This window comes from Cyprinus carpio, chromosome A11, assembly GCF_018340385.1.
Source record: "Cyprinus carpio isolate SPL01 chromosome A11, ASM1834038v1, whole genome shotgun sequence".
Lineage (NCBI taxonomy): Eukaryota > Metazoa > Chordata > Actinopteri > Cypriniformes > Cyprinidae > Cyprinus > Cyprinus carpio.
Genome location: NC_056582.1, coordinates 26,521,375 through 26,536,869, shown reverse-complemented (window position 1 = coordinate 26,536,869; position 15,495 = coordinate 26,521,375). Strand labels below are relative to the sequence as shown.

Below are 15,495 nucleotides of genomic sequence, written 5' to 3'. Positions count from 1 at the left end.
CTTTAATGATCTCATACTGTCCAGTTTATCTCTGTTTATGTGGAGTATTGATACAGATAACGTTCTTCTTTTCGGTCTTGCTTGCACATGTTTGGACTGGGACGTTTTTGCAGATATTAGAGGGAAACAGGATTTAGTTTTACAGCAAGAAGATTAAATCTGAGATTACAGCAGCAGGGTTTACACCAAAACACAAGCGGATCTTGTCATTAGGGATTGCACGAATTACATTTCTTTGGCCGAAAGGCAGAATACCGAAACACAGGTTTTCACAATTTCCCCCAAGGTTTTGCCATTTTTTTCACACTATTGCATAAATAAATAGCCAAAATAGGCTTTTTACTGTTTTGGTCTTACTTTTCAAAGAAAAAAATAATTACAAAACAACATTTTAAAAATATTAACACTGAAACATTTTTTAACATTCTAGCAGACATTATACCAAACAAAGCACGAATTTAACTCTGTAATTAATAAGTTAGTAAAATAAGTATTTTTTTTATATTTTAAATCATATTTGAATAATAGACACCTTAGGTAACAATAAACATGCACCAAAAAATCTTTGTGGCATACTTTACGCTTTGATGCAGTCATCATACTTCTCAAGGTGACAAACAGGAAATAAACTGCTCTGGTCATGTGACTCTGCACATATTCAGTTGAGACCTTCCATCTTTTCCCATATTTGCAGGAAGTGCACTAAACCATCAGTCAGTAAGGTTTTTAGAGCTTTATAAATGAAAAGTGTGTTTTAACAAGTCAGTATTGAGAGTGGGTTCATGTAGTCAGTGTGAGAGCTTATTGAAGGCTGTGTTGCTGTTGTAGTGCTCTGTCTGACTCACAGATGTTGTGATTACGGTCAGGGTGGGACCATCATCGGCCAGCGCCCGCTGTAAGGCATTCACCACGCAGGAGGGGCGTCTGTCCGCGGCGTTCCACCTGCTCCAGCGCGGCGGATCAACTAACTGTGTAGTGTGTGCGGCGGACGGAGACGGCAGCCTCACCGGAGCCAACATCTTCCGCAGCGAGTGGAGCGCCCTGCTGTCTGAACTCGTGCAGCAAGGTACACAGAGCCTGCTTTACGCTCTTAAAGGCGGACCTGTTTATCTCCTTAAGATGTAAAATAAGTCTAAGATGTGTCTCTAGAGTCTGTATGTGAAGTTTCCATTTAAAATAACCCACGGATCATTTTTATAGCTTGCTTAAGTTGCCACTTTTTAAGGGTATGAGCCAAAATGTGCCGTTTTGTGTGTGTCCCTTTAAATGCAAATGAGCTTGTGCTCCCGCCTCCCTTTTCTGAAGAGGCGGAGGAGCTTCAAGAGCTTCATGCAACAACGAACAATCTCAGAAACTCTCAAGCGATCGAACTCACATTCATATGTGTTTTTTAAACACCACATTGCTATTTGCAAGTGTTTGTAAGCACGTGAAGACCGCATCAGTGCAATGAACAGTTGTGATTGTCTAGGTCGATATGATTAGGAACTATACTTCAATTCCGGCGTAATAATCAAGGAACTGTGCTGCTGTAACATGGCCACAGCAGGCACAGAGATATCACGCAGCACCTGAAAATAGTCCCCAGCTAGTTCATGTAGTTGCAGCAATAGCAGAGTTGCTGGGAACTATTTTTCAGGTTGGTTTGTAGTAGTGACGTAATATGTGAATGATATGCGTGCGGCCTGGTGTGGAAAAAAGATTGAGAACCACTGTTCTATGTAAAAGTATAGTCTGATTTTACTATAGAACGATTGTGTTTCATTCATATTCAGAATTAGTTTTAATATATTTTAAGTTTTTAATAATTTCGATTTTTTTGTCCTTTTTAGTAGTTTTTTTTTTTATTTTTTAAATGTCAATTTAATTACTATTGATTAAATTTTTTTATTTCAGTTTCGCTTCAGTTGTTCCAGTTTTTGTTATTTTTGATTCACTGTTGTTTTAAAAAATATGTCCATTTATTTATTATTAACTTTTATTTCAGTTTCAGTCCAGTTATTTCCACCTTATAATTTTAGCAATTAGTATTTTTTTTTGTTTCTTTAAATAAGTTTTTTTAAAAAAACATTTTTGTTATTTCCAGTTAGTAATATTGATGTGCGTTTTATTTCTTTTCATGTTTTTAAAATCATTATTATTGTTATTTTTTTACTTCAATTTCAGTTATTTTAGTTTTTTGTCATTTTTATTAGTTATTGTTTTTGAAAAAATTAATAAAAAAAATTATATTTCTTTTTTTTGTTTCAATGTTATTTATAGTTGTAGTTTTGGTAATTTTTTTTGTATTTTTGTCATCTTTTTCTAATTTTTTGTAGCAATTGTTTTTTGTTTTTATTTCTGTTTTATTGTAGTTTATTGTTTTTTTTTTTTTTTTTTTTTTTTTCTTTTTTTTTCAATTGTTTTGTTTTTTTTAATTATTTTTATTTTTCTTCTCTCCCCCTGTTGTTTTTTTTCAGTTAGAGTTATTTTCAGGTCCAACTTAAACGGAAGAAGAGAAAATAGAAATAAGGGAATGGCGAATATCTGAAATAAGTTACATTTTCTTAATACCTTATTTATGTTCAGTTAACATGTTTTTAAATGACTGCGTCTGTACGAGACACTACTTCAGGCCTTTTACACTCAAAACCAGATCCTGCTGGTCTGCAGGACTTGAGACAGAGCTGGATCTCTTTTTAAATTCTCTCTTTTCTTTTCACTTGTTTAAATGCAGCAGCATCAATAGCGTTGTGTTTGTTGCTCCATAGAAGCAGCCAAGAGATAATGAGAGTGAATTAAAACACGCCTCAGACTTCTCTTCTCTCATGGTGAGCAGGAGAAAATGATGCGGAGGTGTCTGTGTGTTCAGGCCGGATCACAGACTCTCTGGCGCGGCAACACACGCATCTGAACATCGTGGGTCTGGTGGGATCCATGATAATGGACTTCTGTGGAACCGACATGACGATCGGAGCTGATTCTGCTCTGATCATCATGGAAGTTATTGATGCAATCAGCAACCACGGACAAAAGGTTAAACAAACAAAAACACACACAAACAAAAACTACGAAACACAGCCACGAGACACACAGTCAAAAATTTTACTTTACAAAGAAACGAATGCAGGTTACTGCAGCATTCACATGATCAAATCAGAAAAGCATAGTCTGAACTTCACTGAACCTCAGCAGCGCTCATAATGACTTTTCACATCAATGGAGAATTTACTTTCACATATTTCAAAGAGTGTGCAATATTCCCACATTAAATAACTACTGATACTACTTCTTTTCTTATTATTATTATTAATAATAAAAATATTAAAATTACTTAATAATAGTTATAAGTATTATTATTGTTATTAATAATATTATTACTGCTAAATATAAATATTAAAGTTAATAATTAAACCAGAATAAAAAATAGTACTGTTATGTGCAATATTCTTCACATTAAATAACTTACCATACTACCATTCAGTAAGATTTGTTTTAACAAATACATACTTTTATTTATCAAGGATGCATTCAATTTAACACTTCATGTTTATACTGCATTTATGATCAGATAAATGCAGCCTTGCTGAGCAGAATTGACTCCCACTCGTGTGTTTGTGTTGTTTTCAGTCATCAGAGGACGTTTGTGTTGGAGGTGATGGGACGCCACTGCGGGTACGTCATGATCACTTCCTCAGCTGTTTTATCTCCTTAATGGGTAAGTCTGGTCTGGTTGATTTTCCGTCCGGTCTGCTCTGGTCTGATCTGGTCCCGGCCTGGTCCGATCTGGTCTGATCTTGTCCTGTCCTAACCCGTCCTGTCCTGGTCTGCTCTGACCTAACCTGACCCGGTCCTGAATCCCGGTCTGGTCTGGTCTGATCTGATCTGGTCCGGTCCAGGTCTGATCTGTTCCGATCTGCACTTATCTGACCTTGTCTTCCCCTCTCTGCTCCTGTTCCCTACCTCCTCTCCAACTCTGGTCTGGTTCTGCAGGTATCTAGCGGTGGTTTCCGCTCTGGCGTCTGGTGCTGACTGGCTCTTTATCCCGGAGGCTCCGCCGGAGGATGGATGGGAAGATCACATGTGATTTGGAGATTTGTAGGTCTCTCGGGAGGGAGAATTTGGCCAAACATGTTGTGATTATATATAATATGGCTATTCATTATTAATATTTTTTTATGTATATTAAAATTACTAAAAATCAAAACCTAAGAAATATTAATTCAATGTGGCATTTTGGGCTGCACAATGTGGCCAGCCTTTTGTGATTGCAATTATGGGCTATATAAAAGTAATAATATTAATATATATAATACCACATTATAACAAATGATTTGATGTATTGGATTGTTACTACTACTAAATAGAAAAGTATTACAATTACTAGATTTCACTGTAAAAGTATAGTTAAAGTATAAATATAATGTAAAAAACACACAATCTAAATATAATAATTTTATTTTACACAACTTCAAAATTACAGTTACCGATGAACTTTTATTTTGAATGGTAACTGGGAGTCCACAAAGTGTGTTGTAAATTGTGCTTGAAATGTGCCGCGCTTCATCTGTGAAGCATGCAACGCATGGGTTTATTCAATTAAATTTTAATGATTGATAATCTCACTACATTTATCGCAATTGGGTTTTATTTGGATTAATCTACAGCCCTTGCTTCTGTTCGCAACGTGTCCCTGCAGCACAGAAGCAGTCATCAGTAGCACAGGTATATTTGTAGCAAAATAAAAAAATACACTACTGTAAATATATCAAAACTTAATTTTTTATGCCAAAAAATCATTAGGATATTAAGTAAAGATCATGTTCCATGAAGATATTTAGTAAATTTCCTACTGTAAATATATCAAAACTTAATTTTTGATTAGTAATAATGCATTGCTAAAAACTTCATGAACAACTTTAAAGATGATTTTCTCAATATTTAGGCATTTTTTGCTCCCTCAGATTCCAGATTTTGCAAATAGTTGTATATCAGAACAAATATGTCCTCCTAACAAACCACACATCAATGGAGAGATTATTTATTCAGCTTTCAGATGATGCATAAATCACAATTTCCAAAAATTGACCCTTATGACTGGTTTTGTGCTCCAGGGTAATATCTTAGGCTGTGGAAGTCTCTTGACTCTGTGTGTGTGTGTGTGTGTATGTGTGTGTGTGTGTCTGTGGTTTTGCAGAGCCGCAGTAAAGGCTCTCGTCTGAACATCGTGATCATCGCAGAAGGAGCCATCGACAAACACGGCCAGCTGATCTCCTCCAGCTACGTCAAAGATGTGAGACTCTCGCGGAGCTGTTTGTCGGTTCTGTGCTGATTTGAGGCTGTTGTTCACGTGTGTGTGTGTGTGTGTGTGTGTGTGTAGCTGGTGGTTCAGCGGTTGGGTTACGACACGCGGGTCACTGTCCTGGGTCACGTTCAGAGAGGAGGAACACCGTCCGCCTTCGATCGAGTCCTGGTGAGTTATTAAAAACAGTCATGTTGAAATGTGGGAATTATTGTTTCTTCAGTTTATGATGCAGGGCTCGACAGTGAGAGCATTTCACTCGCATCGCAACTAAACACAGATGTGTACGAAACTGGAAAAATTTATTTAGGAGCATAAGTCAAGGCACCTTTATTTATAAAGGGCTTTTAACAATACAGATTGTGGTCAAAGCAGCTTTACAGTATCAGACAGGAACATAATGTGTCAGTAATGCAAAAAGGACAACAGTAAGCATTTAGTTTGAGTGTGAATCAGTGTTCATTTTAACAGCAAATTTTGATTTAGTTTTAGTCATATTTTAGTCATCTGAATTGTTTTAGTCGACTAGAATCGTATGATGTTTAGTTGACTAATCTGTAAGAAGTAAGTGGTTGGCTCCTGCTGATGTGTGTGTGTGTGTGTGTGTGTGTGTGTGTGTGTGTAGAGCAGTAAGATGGGTGTGGAGGCCGTGGTGGCTCTGCTGGAGGCGACTCCGGAGACGTCTGCGTGTGTCATCGGTCTGTCTGGGAATCAGGCCATGCGTCTGCCGCTCATGGAGTGCGTGTGAACATGGTGAGTCACTCACCAGGACGCCCGTGACCTTTGACCTTGCACAGCGTCTGATACAGAGAATCCCAATGTAACTGTGTGTTTGTGTTTGTTTGTAGACGAAAGAGGTTCAGAAAGCCATGAACGAGAAGAGGTTTGAAGAAGCCATCCAGCTGCGTGGAAAGTGAGTTTCGTTGACGCGTGTGTTCGGTTGTTAATGAATCTGTGAGATGGTTCACTGATTGTTACTTCTCGTCGCAGGAGTTTTGAGAACAACTGGAACACGTACAAGCTTTTAGCTCATCAGAAGCCAGCTCTGTCTAAGGTGACAAACTCCACGACTTTGAGTTTTCAAACACGATATACTTTCTGCTTGTTTTTTAAAAAGTCAACATTCAAAATCAACAAAAAAAATCATAATTGGCACCAACTACTTTCATAATAAATGTCTTTGATCTTATTGTGTACATTATTCTAAATGTAGTTTAAAAAAAATTATTTGTCTCTTTTTTTGATCAAAAATACAGAAAAAACCAGTAATCTTGCAAAATATTTATTACAATATAAAAATAATTGTTTCTATTTTAATATCCTTTAAAAAATAATTTGAATAAATGCTTTTCTTTTAAAACTTTTTTTTTTTCATCAAAGAATCCTGAAAAAAAAAATTGCAGTTTCTAAAAAAATATCTGGCAGCACAACATTGATAATTCTATAATAAATCAGCCTATTAGAATGATTTCTGAAGGATCATGTGACACTTTACACTGGAGTAATGATGATGGAAATTCAGCTTTGCATCACAGAAATAAATTATATTTTAAAGGATAAAAAAAGGGAAACCATTATTTTATATTGTAATAACATTTTGCAAGATTACTGTTTTTTTTTTTTTTTTTTTTTTTTTTTCTGTATTTTTGATCAAATAAATGCAGTCTTGATGAGCAGAAGAGACTTCTTTAAAAGCATTACAACATTACAAACTTGTGACCGGTAATAAAAAAAAAAATATATATTAAATCATTTAATATTATATAATTTAATTAATTTAAATTGATTACATGTCTTTGTATTTATTTAAACTGTGTAATCATCTGAAATATGTTATGTACTTTTTATAAATATATATAAATATATCTTGTTTTAATTTTACATTAAATAAATGAAGAATGTAGTTGTTTTTAAGTTGCCTGTAATCAGCTCTTTAACGTGTGTGTGTGTGTGTGTGTGTGTGTAGAGTAATCACTCTGTGGCCATCCTGAACGTCGGCGCTCCGGCTGCAGGGATGAACTCCGCTGTGAGATCCGCGGCTCGAGTGGGACTCGCTCAGGGACACAGGGTTTACACCGTCCACGACGGCTTCGAGGGTCTGGCCAAAGACGCGGTGAGGACCGCAGACACGTGTGAGAGTGAGAGGGCGTGTGTGTGAGAGAGGGTGTGTGTGTGTGAGTCAGTGAGTGAATGTGTAAGTGAAAGAGGGTGTGTGTGTGTTTGTGAGAGTGTGTGTGTGTGTGTGTGTGTTTGTGAGAGTGCGTGAGTGTGTGTGTGTTTGTGAGAGTGCGTGAGTGTGTATATAAAGTAGTCAACATTTGAAGTGGATCAAAACCTTTCATCAAAGTTGTCCTAAATCCTTAAACCAAACTGCGTTCTTGTCTTAGGACAACTTTGATAACTTCTTTTTTGATACACTTCAAATATTGACTGCTATATAAATAAATATAGTAAGAACTTTATTGTTACTCTACATGTACAGTGAAACTCTGGTGAAGCAACCTCCAGGTGTCTGCTTGATACATACACATAAGTGATGTACCATCTACATATTATACACTGAAGTCTCTAATATTATACGGTTCCCAAACTTTTGACCAGGAGTGTGTGTGTATGTATATATATATATATATATATATATATATATATATATATATATATATATATATATATATATATATATATATATATATATAAATAGCCATGCTGTGTGTTGTTTTATTGCTCTTTTGTTGGTTTTGATTGCTTCTGTTGTCCTCATTTGTAAGTTGCTGTGGATAAAAGCGTCTGCTAAATGACTGAATGTAAATGTGTGAGGTTTCTGTGAGCTCTGTTTTTCTCCCGCAGGTGACTGAGGTCCACTGGCATGATGTGGCTGGTTGGACGGGGCAGGGCGGATCACTGCTGGGCACCAAACGGTCAGTTCTGTGTCTCTTTCTCTCTGTGTCTTAACCAGACCGAACACCATGAGCCTCGAGCAACACGATGTAGCCCCGCCCACTGTACAATCTCATTGGTCCATCTCGCTCCACATATCTGCATATTAAATAACACACACACTCTGATTGGCTGAGGTTTCATTGCTTCATGCTACATTTTCACTAAGTTTGAAAAAATCTAAAACTCTTGACTGGAAACTGTTTCATTGTTAAAATATGAAGCAGAGTGTCTTCAAATGAAAACTGTTACAATCCACAGAACAGTTACTTCTAAATCATTCTTTTTTTACTTTTCTCAATGATTTGCATTGCTTTTTATTTATTTATTTATTTATTAACAGAGTTATGTGTTTAGTTAAGTAAAACTAAAATTAAACCTTTTTCGTTACTTGGAATAAAATAAATGTTAACTGAAAAAATATATATATTTCAGGTGCTTGATAAGGCAACATTTCTCATTTTCATTTAGTTTTAACTTAATGTACTCCAATAACTAAAACTGAAGTAAAAATAAAAAACCTAGTATATAGACATTTAAAAAAATGACAAAATTTACTAAAATTAAAATAAAAATAGAAAAATAAAAACTATTTATTAAGAACAATTTGTTTATTTTTCATTCATTTATTTCTATAATTTTATTGCTTGAAATATATATATATATACACACACAGTCATTTTTCATATTAAAGTAAAATGTGTGTGTCATGTTGTCTTTAAACAGCTCTTAAACAGACTTTTCTCAGTGGTTGGAACTCTCCCAAACTACTAAATTAATAACAATGTATCAAATAACACCAAATACAACATCAAATCTCTTCAGAACTCTCCCTAACTCCTGCATGGAGAACATTGTGGCCAATATCAGCAAATACAACATCCAGTCGCTGCTGGTGATTGGTGGATTTGAGGTACGGACTGTGTGTGTGTGTGTGTGTGTGTGTGTGTGTGTGTGTGTGTGTTTGGTAACTGTGTGTGTCTCCTGCAGGCGTATGAAGGAGTTCTGCAGCTGGTTGAGGCTCGAGGCCGCTATGATGAACTGTGTATCGCCATGTGTGTGATTCCTGCCACCATCAGCAACAACGTCCCGGGCACAGACTTCAGTTTGGGAGCAGACACGGCCGTGAACGCCGCCATGGAGGTGAGAGTCGCTCGCTGATCACAGGACAGTCCTGACTCTGAAATAGGGACGTAAGCTTTTCCTCCGTGTTTTCACACTAAACAAAACTCCTCTGCTGCTGTGCGCTCCTGAGACAGTTTCTGAAAACATTATGCTGGACAGTAATCAAATACGGTTTTAATGATAATTAAAATATGGCACGTGAATACTAACCGTGGGGAATTTTATCATGATTAATCGTCAAACCAGTAATCATTACATCCCTGACTCTGAAATCAGCTTTCTGTCTGTCTGCTCAGAGCTGCGACAAAATCAAGCAGTCTGCGTCTGGAACCAAGCGCCGCGTCTTCATCGTGGAGACCATGGGCGGATACTGCGGTTACCTAGCAACCACCACCGGCATCGCCGTGGGAGCAGACGCCGTCTACATCTTTGAGGAGCCGTTCAACATCCACGAGCTGGAGGCAAGATCACAATCCCTGTCTCTTCTGATCAGCAAGGCTGCATCAAAATACTGTAAAAATTGTGATATAATATTGTAATTTAAAACAGCTGTTTTCTGTGTGAATATCTGTTAAACTGTAATTTATTTCTGTGATGCGCAGCTGTATTTTCAGCATCATTACTCCAGTCTTCAGTGTCACATGATCTTCAGAAATCATAATAATATGATGATTTACTGCTCAAGAAACATTTCTCATTATTATCAATGTTGAAAACAGTTGTGCTGCACAATATTTTTGTGGAAACTGATACATTTTATTTTTCAGGATTCACAGATGAATAGAAAATTGTTCAAAAGAACAGCATTTATTTGAAATAGAAAACTTTTGTAACATTATAAATGTTTTTACTGCCACTTTTGAACAATTTAACGCATCACAGATGAATAAAAGTATTAATTTCTTTAAAAAAAAAAAAAACGATGTCTGAAGATCATGTGACACTGAAGACTGGAGTAATGATGCTGAAAATACAGCTGCACATCACAGAAATAAATTACAGTTTAACACATATTCACACAGAAAACAGTTATTTTAAATCACAATATTATTTCACAATTTTTGCAGTATTTTTGATCAAATAAATGCTTGCTTAGCAGAAGAGACTTCTTTCAAAAACATTAAAAAAACAGAATTATTCCAAACTTCTGACTTGTAGTGTATATTGTCATTTAAACCCATGATAACAGCTCAAGCTCTTCCAGGTTCTTTCCATGTTTGAATTGTTTTTAATAATGTTTGTTCATGTCATTTTATTGCTGTTTAAATGTGCTTTAAATGGTTTTGATCAAGTTCAGCGTATCAAATGTTTTAGAAATTCAGAGCTTTTAACCTTCTCACGGTTTCCTCTCAGACAAACGTGGAGCATCTGACGGAGAAAATGAAGAATGATATTCAGAGAGGACTAGTGTTGAGGTAAAGCATCACATGACACCTGATGCTGCAGTGTGTGTGATAATGAGTCTTGATTATTCTCTTCTGTCCTTCATTTAGCTGTGATTCACTGAAAGCTGTCTTCATTCTTCTTCTCTGCAGGAATGAGAAGTGCCACAAGCACTACACCACTGACTTCATCCACAATCTCTACTCCGCCGAGGGCAAAGGCATCTTCGACTGCAGGGTCAATGTTCTGGGTCACCTGCAGCAGGTGAGACACCCGTCCAGTGATCATGTGACTAGCGTCCCGACAAATCAGACGCTCCTGGTGGAATCATCATGTTGTTGGTTTGATGATTTTGAGTCCTTGCATTCGTGTTGTTTTGTGTGTTTAGGGTGGCGTTCCCACTCCGTTCGACAGGAATTTTGGCACTAAACTGGGAGTGAAGTCAGTTCTGTGGCTCACAGAGAAGATGAACAGCACGTACAGACAGGGTGAGACACACATTCACAGCAGTGTTACTGTCAGCTACAACTAAAACCATCACAAATAACTTTCTGTTAACTGAAATAAAGCAGACATTAAATAAAAAATATTAATTTTAAATTAAAAACAAACTTACAAAACTTAAACAAAAATTAGGAATGTTAACTTTAGGTACAAAAATTACTAAAGCAAAAACTTAAATTTAAAATGAAAGCTAAATAGAATTACAACAAAAGATAAAATTGCATTATAAAAGTACTAAAACTGAAATAAATATAAATGAAAACTAAATAGAATTAAAAAAAGATAAAATTACTTTATAAAAATACTAAAACTGAAATAAATATAAATGAAAACTAAATGGAATTTTAAAAAGATAAAATTACATTATAAAAGTACTAAAACTGAAAGAAATATAAAAAGAAAGCTAAATAGAATAAAAAAGATAAAATTACAATTTAAAAGTACTAAAACTGAAATAAATATAAATGAAAACTAAATAGAATTTAAAAAAGATCAAATTACATTATAAAAGGACTAAAACTTTAAATATAAAAGAAAGCTAAATAGAATTTTAAAAAGATAAAATTACATTATAAAAATACTAAAACTGAAATATAAATGAAAACGAAATAGAATTTAAAAAATATAAAATTACATTATAAAAGTACTAAAACTGAAATTAATAAAAAAGAAAGCTAAATAGAAATATAAAAAAGGATAAAACAAGAACTAGAACTGAAATAAATATAAATGAAAACTAAATAGAATTTTAAAAAGATAAAATTACATTATAAAAGTACTAAAACTGAAAGAAATATAAAAAGAAAGCTAAATAGAAGAAAAAGATAAAATTACAATTTAAAAGTACTAAAACTGAAATAAATATAAATGAAAACTAAATAGAATTTAAAAAAGATAAAATGTCATTATAAAAGGACTAAAACTTTAAATATAAAAGAAAGATAAATAGAATTTTAAAAAGATAAAATTACATTATAAAAGTACTAAAACTGAAATTAATAAAAAAGAAAGCTAAATAGAAATATAAAAAAGGATAAAACAAGAACTAGAACTGAAATAAATATAAATCTATATATAATTTTTTTAATTAATATAAATGATAAATGCACATAACAACATTACTAGAACTAAAACAAATAAATATAAATTAAAGTTAAAAGTACATTTATTGGAAACTGATAAAAATAAGCATATAATAAAATTATTAACCTAAAACTGAAATAAATATGAATTAAATCTAAAACAAAATTATATTAAAGAACTAATAAATAAGTGATAAAAGCACAACTAAATTACAAAGATTAAAATAAATATAAATTAAATCTAAACAGAAGCATTAAAAAAATAAATCTACTACTACTAAGTAAGGTCAGGTAAACTTTATTGTCCCACTTGTGGGAAAATTTGTCTAGTCTTTGTCACACAATTATCAACAAATACAGACAATAACATCATAAAATAACACAGCAGTAAGTAAACAAATAGATAAATAAATAAATCTGATACTGTATTAAAAAAAAACTTAATTACAGCAAATTACAGCTCCATACTGCCTCCGTTTAACAGCTTTAGCACCAATTCACAAACCTTCCAAATTTCTGAAAAATATTCAGACAAGTCTCTGTTCTTTTTCAATAAATCTAAGATTGCAGTATCATCTGAGAATTTAATGATGTAATTATTAGAGTAACACCTTCTACCTTCATCCATATACAAACAACAACAAAACAAAACCGGTGCACTAACAGAGCCCTGAGGGACACCTGTTCTGGATTCAGATAGTGTTCCATTAACATTAACCCGCTGCCTGCAATTAATTAAAACAGAACAGTGCAATTTTATAATAAAAGGGTGAACTTTAAAATCATTCAACCTCGCTTTTAAAAGATGCAGCTGCAGCATATTAAAAGCTGAGCTCAAATCTACAAATAAAAGACGTGTATACGAGCTAGAATCCTCTAGATGTCTAATTATGAAATGTGTCATGGCTATAACAGCATCATCTGTGCTTCTGTTGCTCCTATATGCAAACTGAAATCATAATGAAATAAATGGTTGAATCAAACTTGGATGCTTGTTGCCTCATAATTAGATTTTGAGACTTTAGCCTGGATTTCACAGAGAGGGTCACATATTAATATGAGTAATAGATTTGAAGGCAGTGGTGATGAGTGGAGATCTGTTTGTTTGTGAATCGCAGGACGTGTGTTTGCGAACTCTCCGGATACGGCTTGCGTGATCGGCATGAAGAAGAAAGTGATGTCGTTCAGTCCCGTCACCGAACTCAAAGCACACACCGACTTCGAGTAAGAGTCACGTGACCTAAATATATCTCACCTCATGAATAATGAACGTCATCCGGGAGCTCATTATAATATGATGTCATATGTTTACTGCAAATATTCTGCATGTGTAACTACTCTACCAGTCAAAAGTTTGGAATATTTACATTTAAAAAAAATAAATAAAAGTTTATAAAGACGTTTTTTTTTCTTCTTAGCAAGGCTGCAATTATTCGATGAAAAAAATACAGTAAAAAATTTAATATTTTTAGAATGCAAAATAGCTGTATTTTCAGCATCATTACTCCAGTCTTCAGTGTCACATGATCTTCAGAAATCATTCTAATATGATGATTTGCTGCTCAAGAAACATTTCTGATTATTATCAATGTTGAACACAGTTAATATTTTTGTTGAAACTGTGATGCATGTATTTTTCAGGATTCACAGATGAATAGAAAGTTCAAAAGAACAGCATTTATTTGAAATAGAAATCTTTTGTTAACATCATTAATATTGTCTCTTTTGATCCATTAATGCATCCAAACCAGCTGTTTTAAAGAATAATAAATATTTAACTATTTTTACAGTATTTTTGAACAAATAAATGCTGCCTCGGTGAACAGAAGAGACTTCTTTCCAAATTTGGCTGCTACTTATTGAGTAAATGATGTGCTGTTCTTTATGTTCTGCATCCCATATATATTCAATCTTGATTTTGTAACATGTTGCAACAAGATGATGTTGTTTTTTTGTTTGTGTGAAAAATGTCAATTTTGGACATTTAAAAAAAACTTAAAGTAACTACAAAACAGCATGTGAAGCTAATATCTTTCAAAGAAATCCCGTGTGGATCTGTGTAATGTTGTCACTGTTCTACCATAACCTGATTATGTGTCTCAATATGTTTGCCAATGTGTGTGTGTGTGTGTGTGTGCAGACACCGGATGCCGCAGGAGCAGTGGTGGCTGAACCTGCGTCCCATGCTCAAGATGTTGGCCAAATATCAGACCAGTTTTGACGAGTATGTGACCGGAGAGATTGAACACGTGACGCGCCGCACACTGAGCATGGAGACCGGATTCTGAACAGCCGCTCCATCATCATCATCATCATCATCATACCACATTATCCCTCCATACCTCTGAGCCAATCCATCCTGTCATACTCATAACTGCATTTATACGCTGCATAAAACACGTTTTTAACAGAACATGAGTGTTTATGAACTACATTCAGATGTTGTGTTCGTTCTTCAGCCGTCTGCTGTGCCTTGGTCTTGTATTTATTCATTTTGAACAACTGGCCTGTTCTCATATTTCCTTCTCATATGCGAGTCTTTATATTTCAACGGTTGTGTACGTTTGAGTTTGAGGAAAAGATGAAAACGTGTTTCTGAATGATCTTGATTTTCTGGTTTCTGGACACAATCTTTTCATCTTTGTGTTGTGCAGACTATTTTTTGGCTGTTATTTGAAGCGCTGTTTTCTCTGCTATTCGAGTATAATCTTGTTTTCTGTAATTATTTAGCTGTTGTTTGTTTCATTATTCCAGGATCAGTGATTTGTTTGTCTGCCGTTGAATTGTGACTGAATTATGCTCTTCTCAGTATTCTCGCCAATTTTTACCCTTATGTTAACAGATCAGTATGTTAGATTTGCATGTCTCCACTTTTAAAGATGTGCTTTAGTGATTAAACCCGACAAAATAAATATAGATATTTTCTGCTGATTAACAAAAACATTGTGTTGTGTGTGTACTATAATGTTTTATATTATATTTATGTTATTATAACTCTTAATGTTCTCCTCTGAGATTTTTTTTACCCTCATGCTTACTCCACTTTTAAAATAGATTTTCTGCTGATTAACAAAACCATTGTGTCTTCAAAGTTAATTTTACTACACAGAGTTGAGAAATAATAAATGCTTTAAAATTTTATAAGATTTTAAGATTTGGAAAAAAAAAAAAAAAGTGTTCTAA

General features: G+C 34.4%; 1 protein-coding gene across 1 annotated transcript; it reads left to right on the top strand.

Moving 5' to 3' along the window:
• Positions 1 to 981: 981 nt before the first annotated feature.
• LOC109093733 (ATP-dependent 6-phosphofructokinase, liver type-like) lies at positions 982 to 15,253 on the top strand. Its single transcript, XM_042766957.1, is given in 19 exon segments — positions 982 to 1,066; positions 2,852 to 3,012; positions 3,608 to 3,654; positions 3,973 to 4,077; positions 5,179 to 5,272; positions 5,360 to 5,452; positions 5,907 to 6,038; positions 6,130 to 6,194; positions 6,272 to 6,335; positions 7,248 to 7,394; positions 8,129 to 8,199; positions 9,044 to 9,131; positions 9,209 to 9,361; positions 9,640 to 9,804; positions 10,697 to 10,758; positions 10,879 to 10,990; positions 11,115 to 11,214; positions 13,431 to 13,536; positions 14,453 to 15,253. Coding segments are annotated over 18 exon segments (1,848 nt in total). The 5' UTR covers positions 982 to 1,066; positions 2,852 to 2,916; the 3' UTR covers positions 14,601 to 15,253.
• Positions 15,254 to 15,495: the final 242 nt, after the last annotated feature.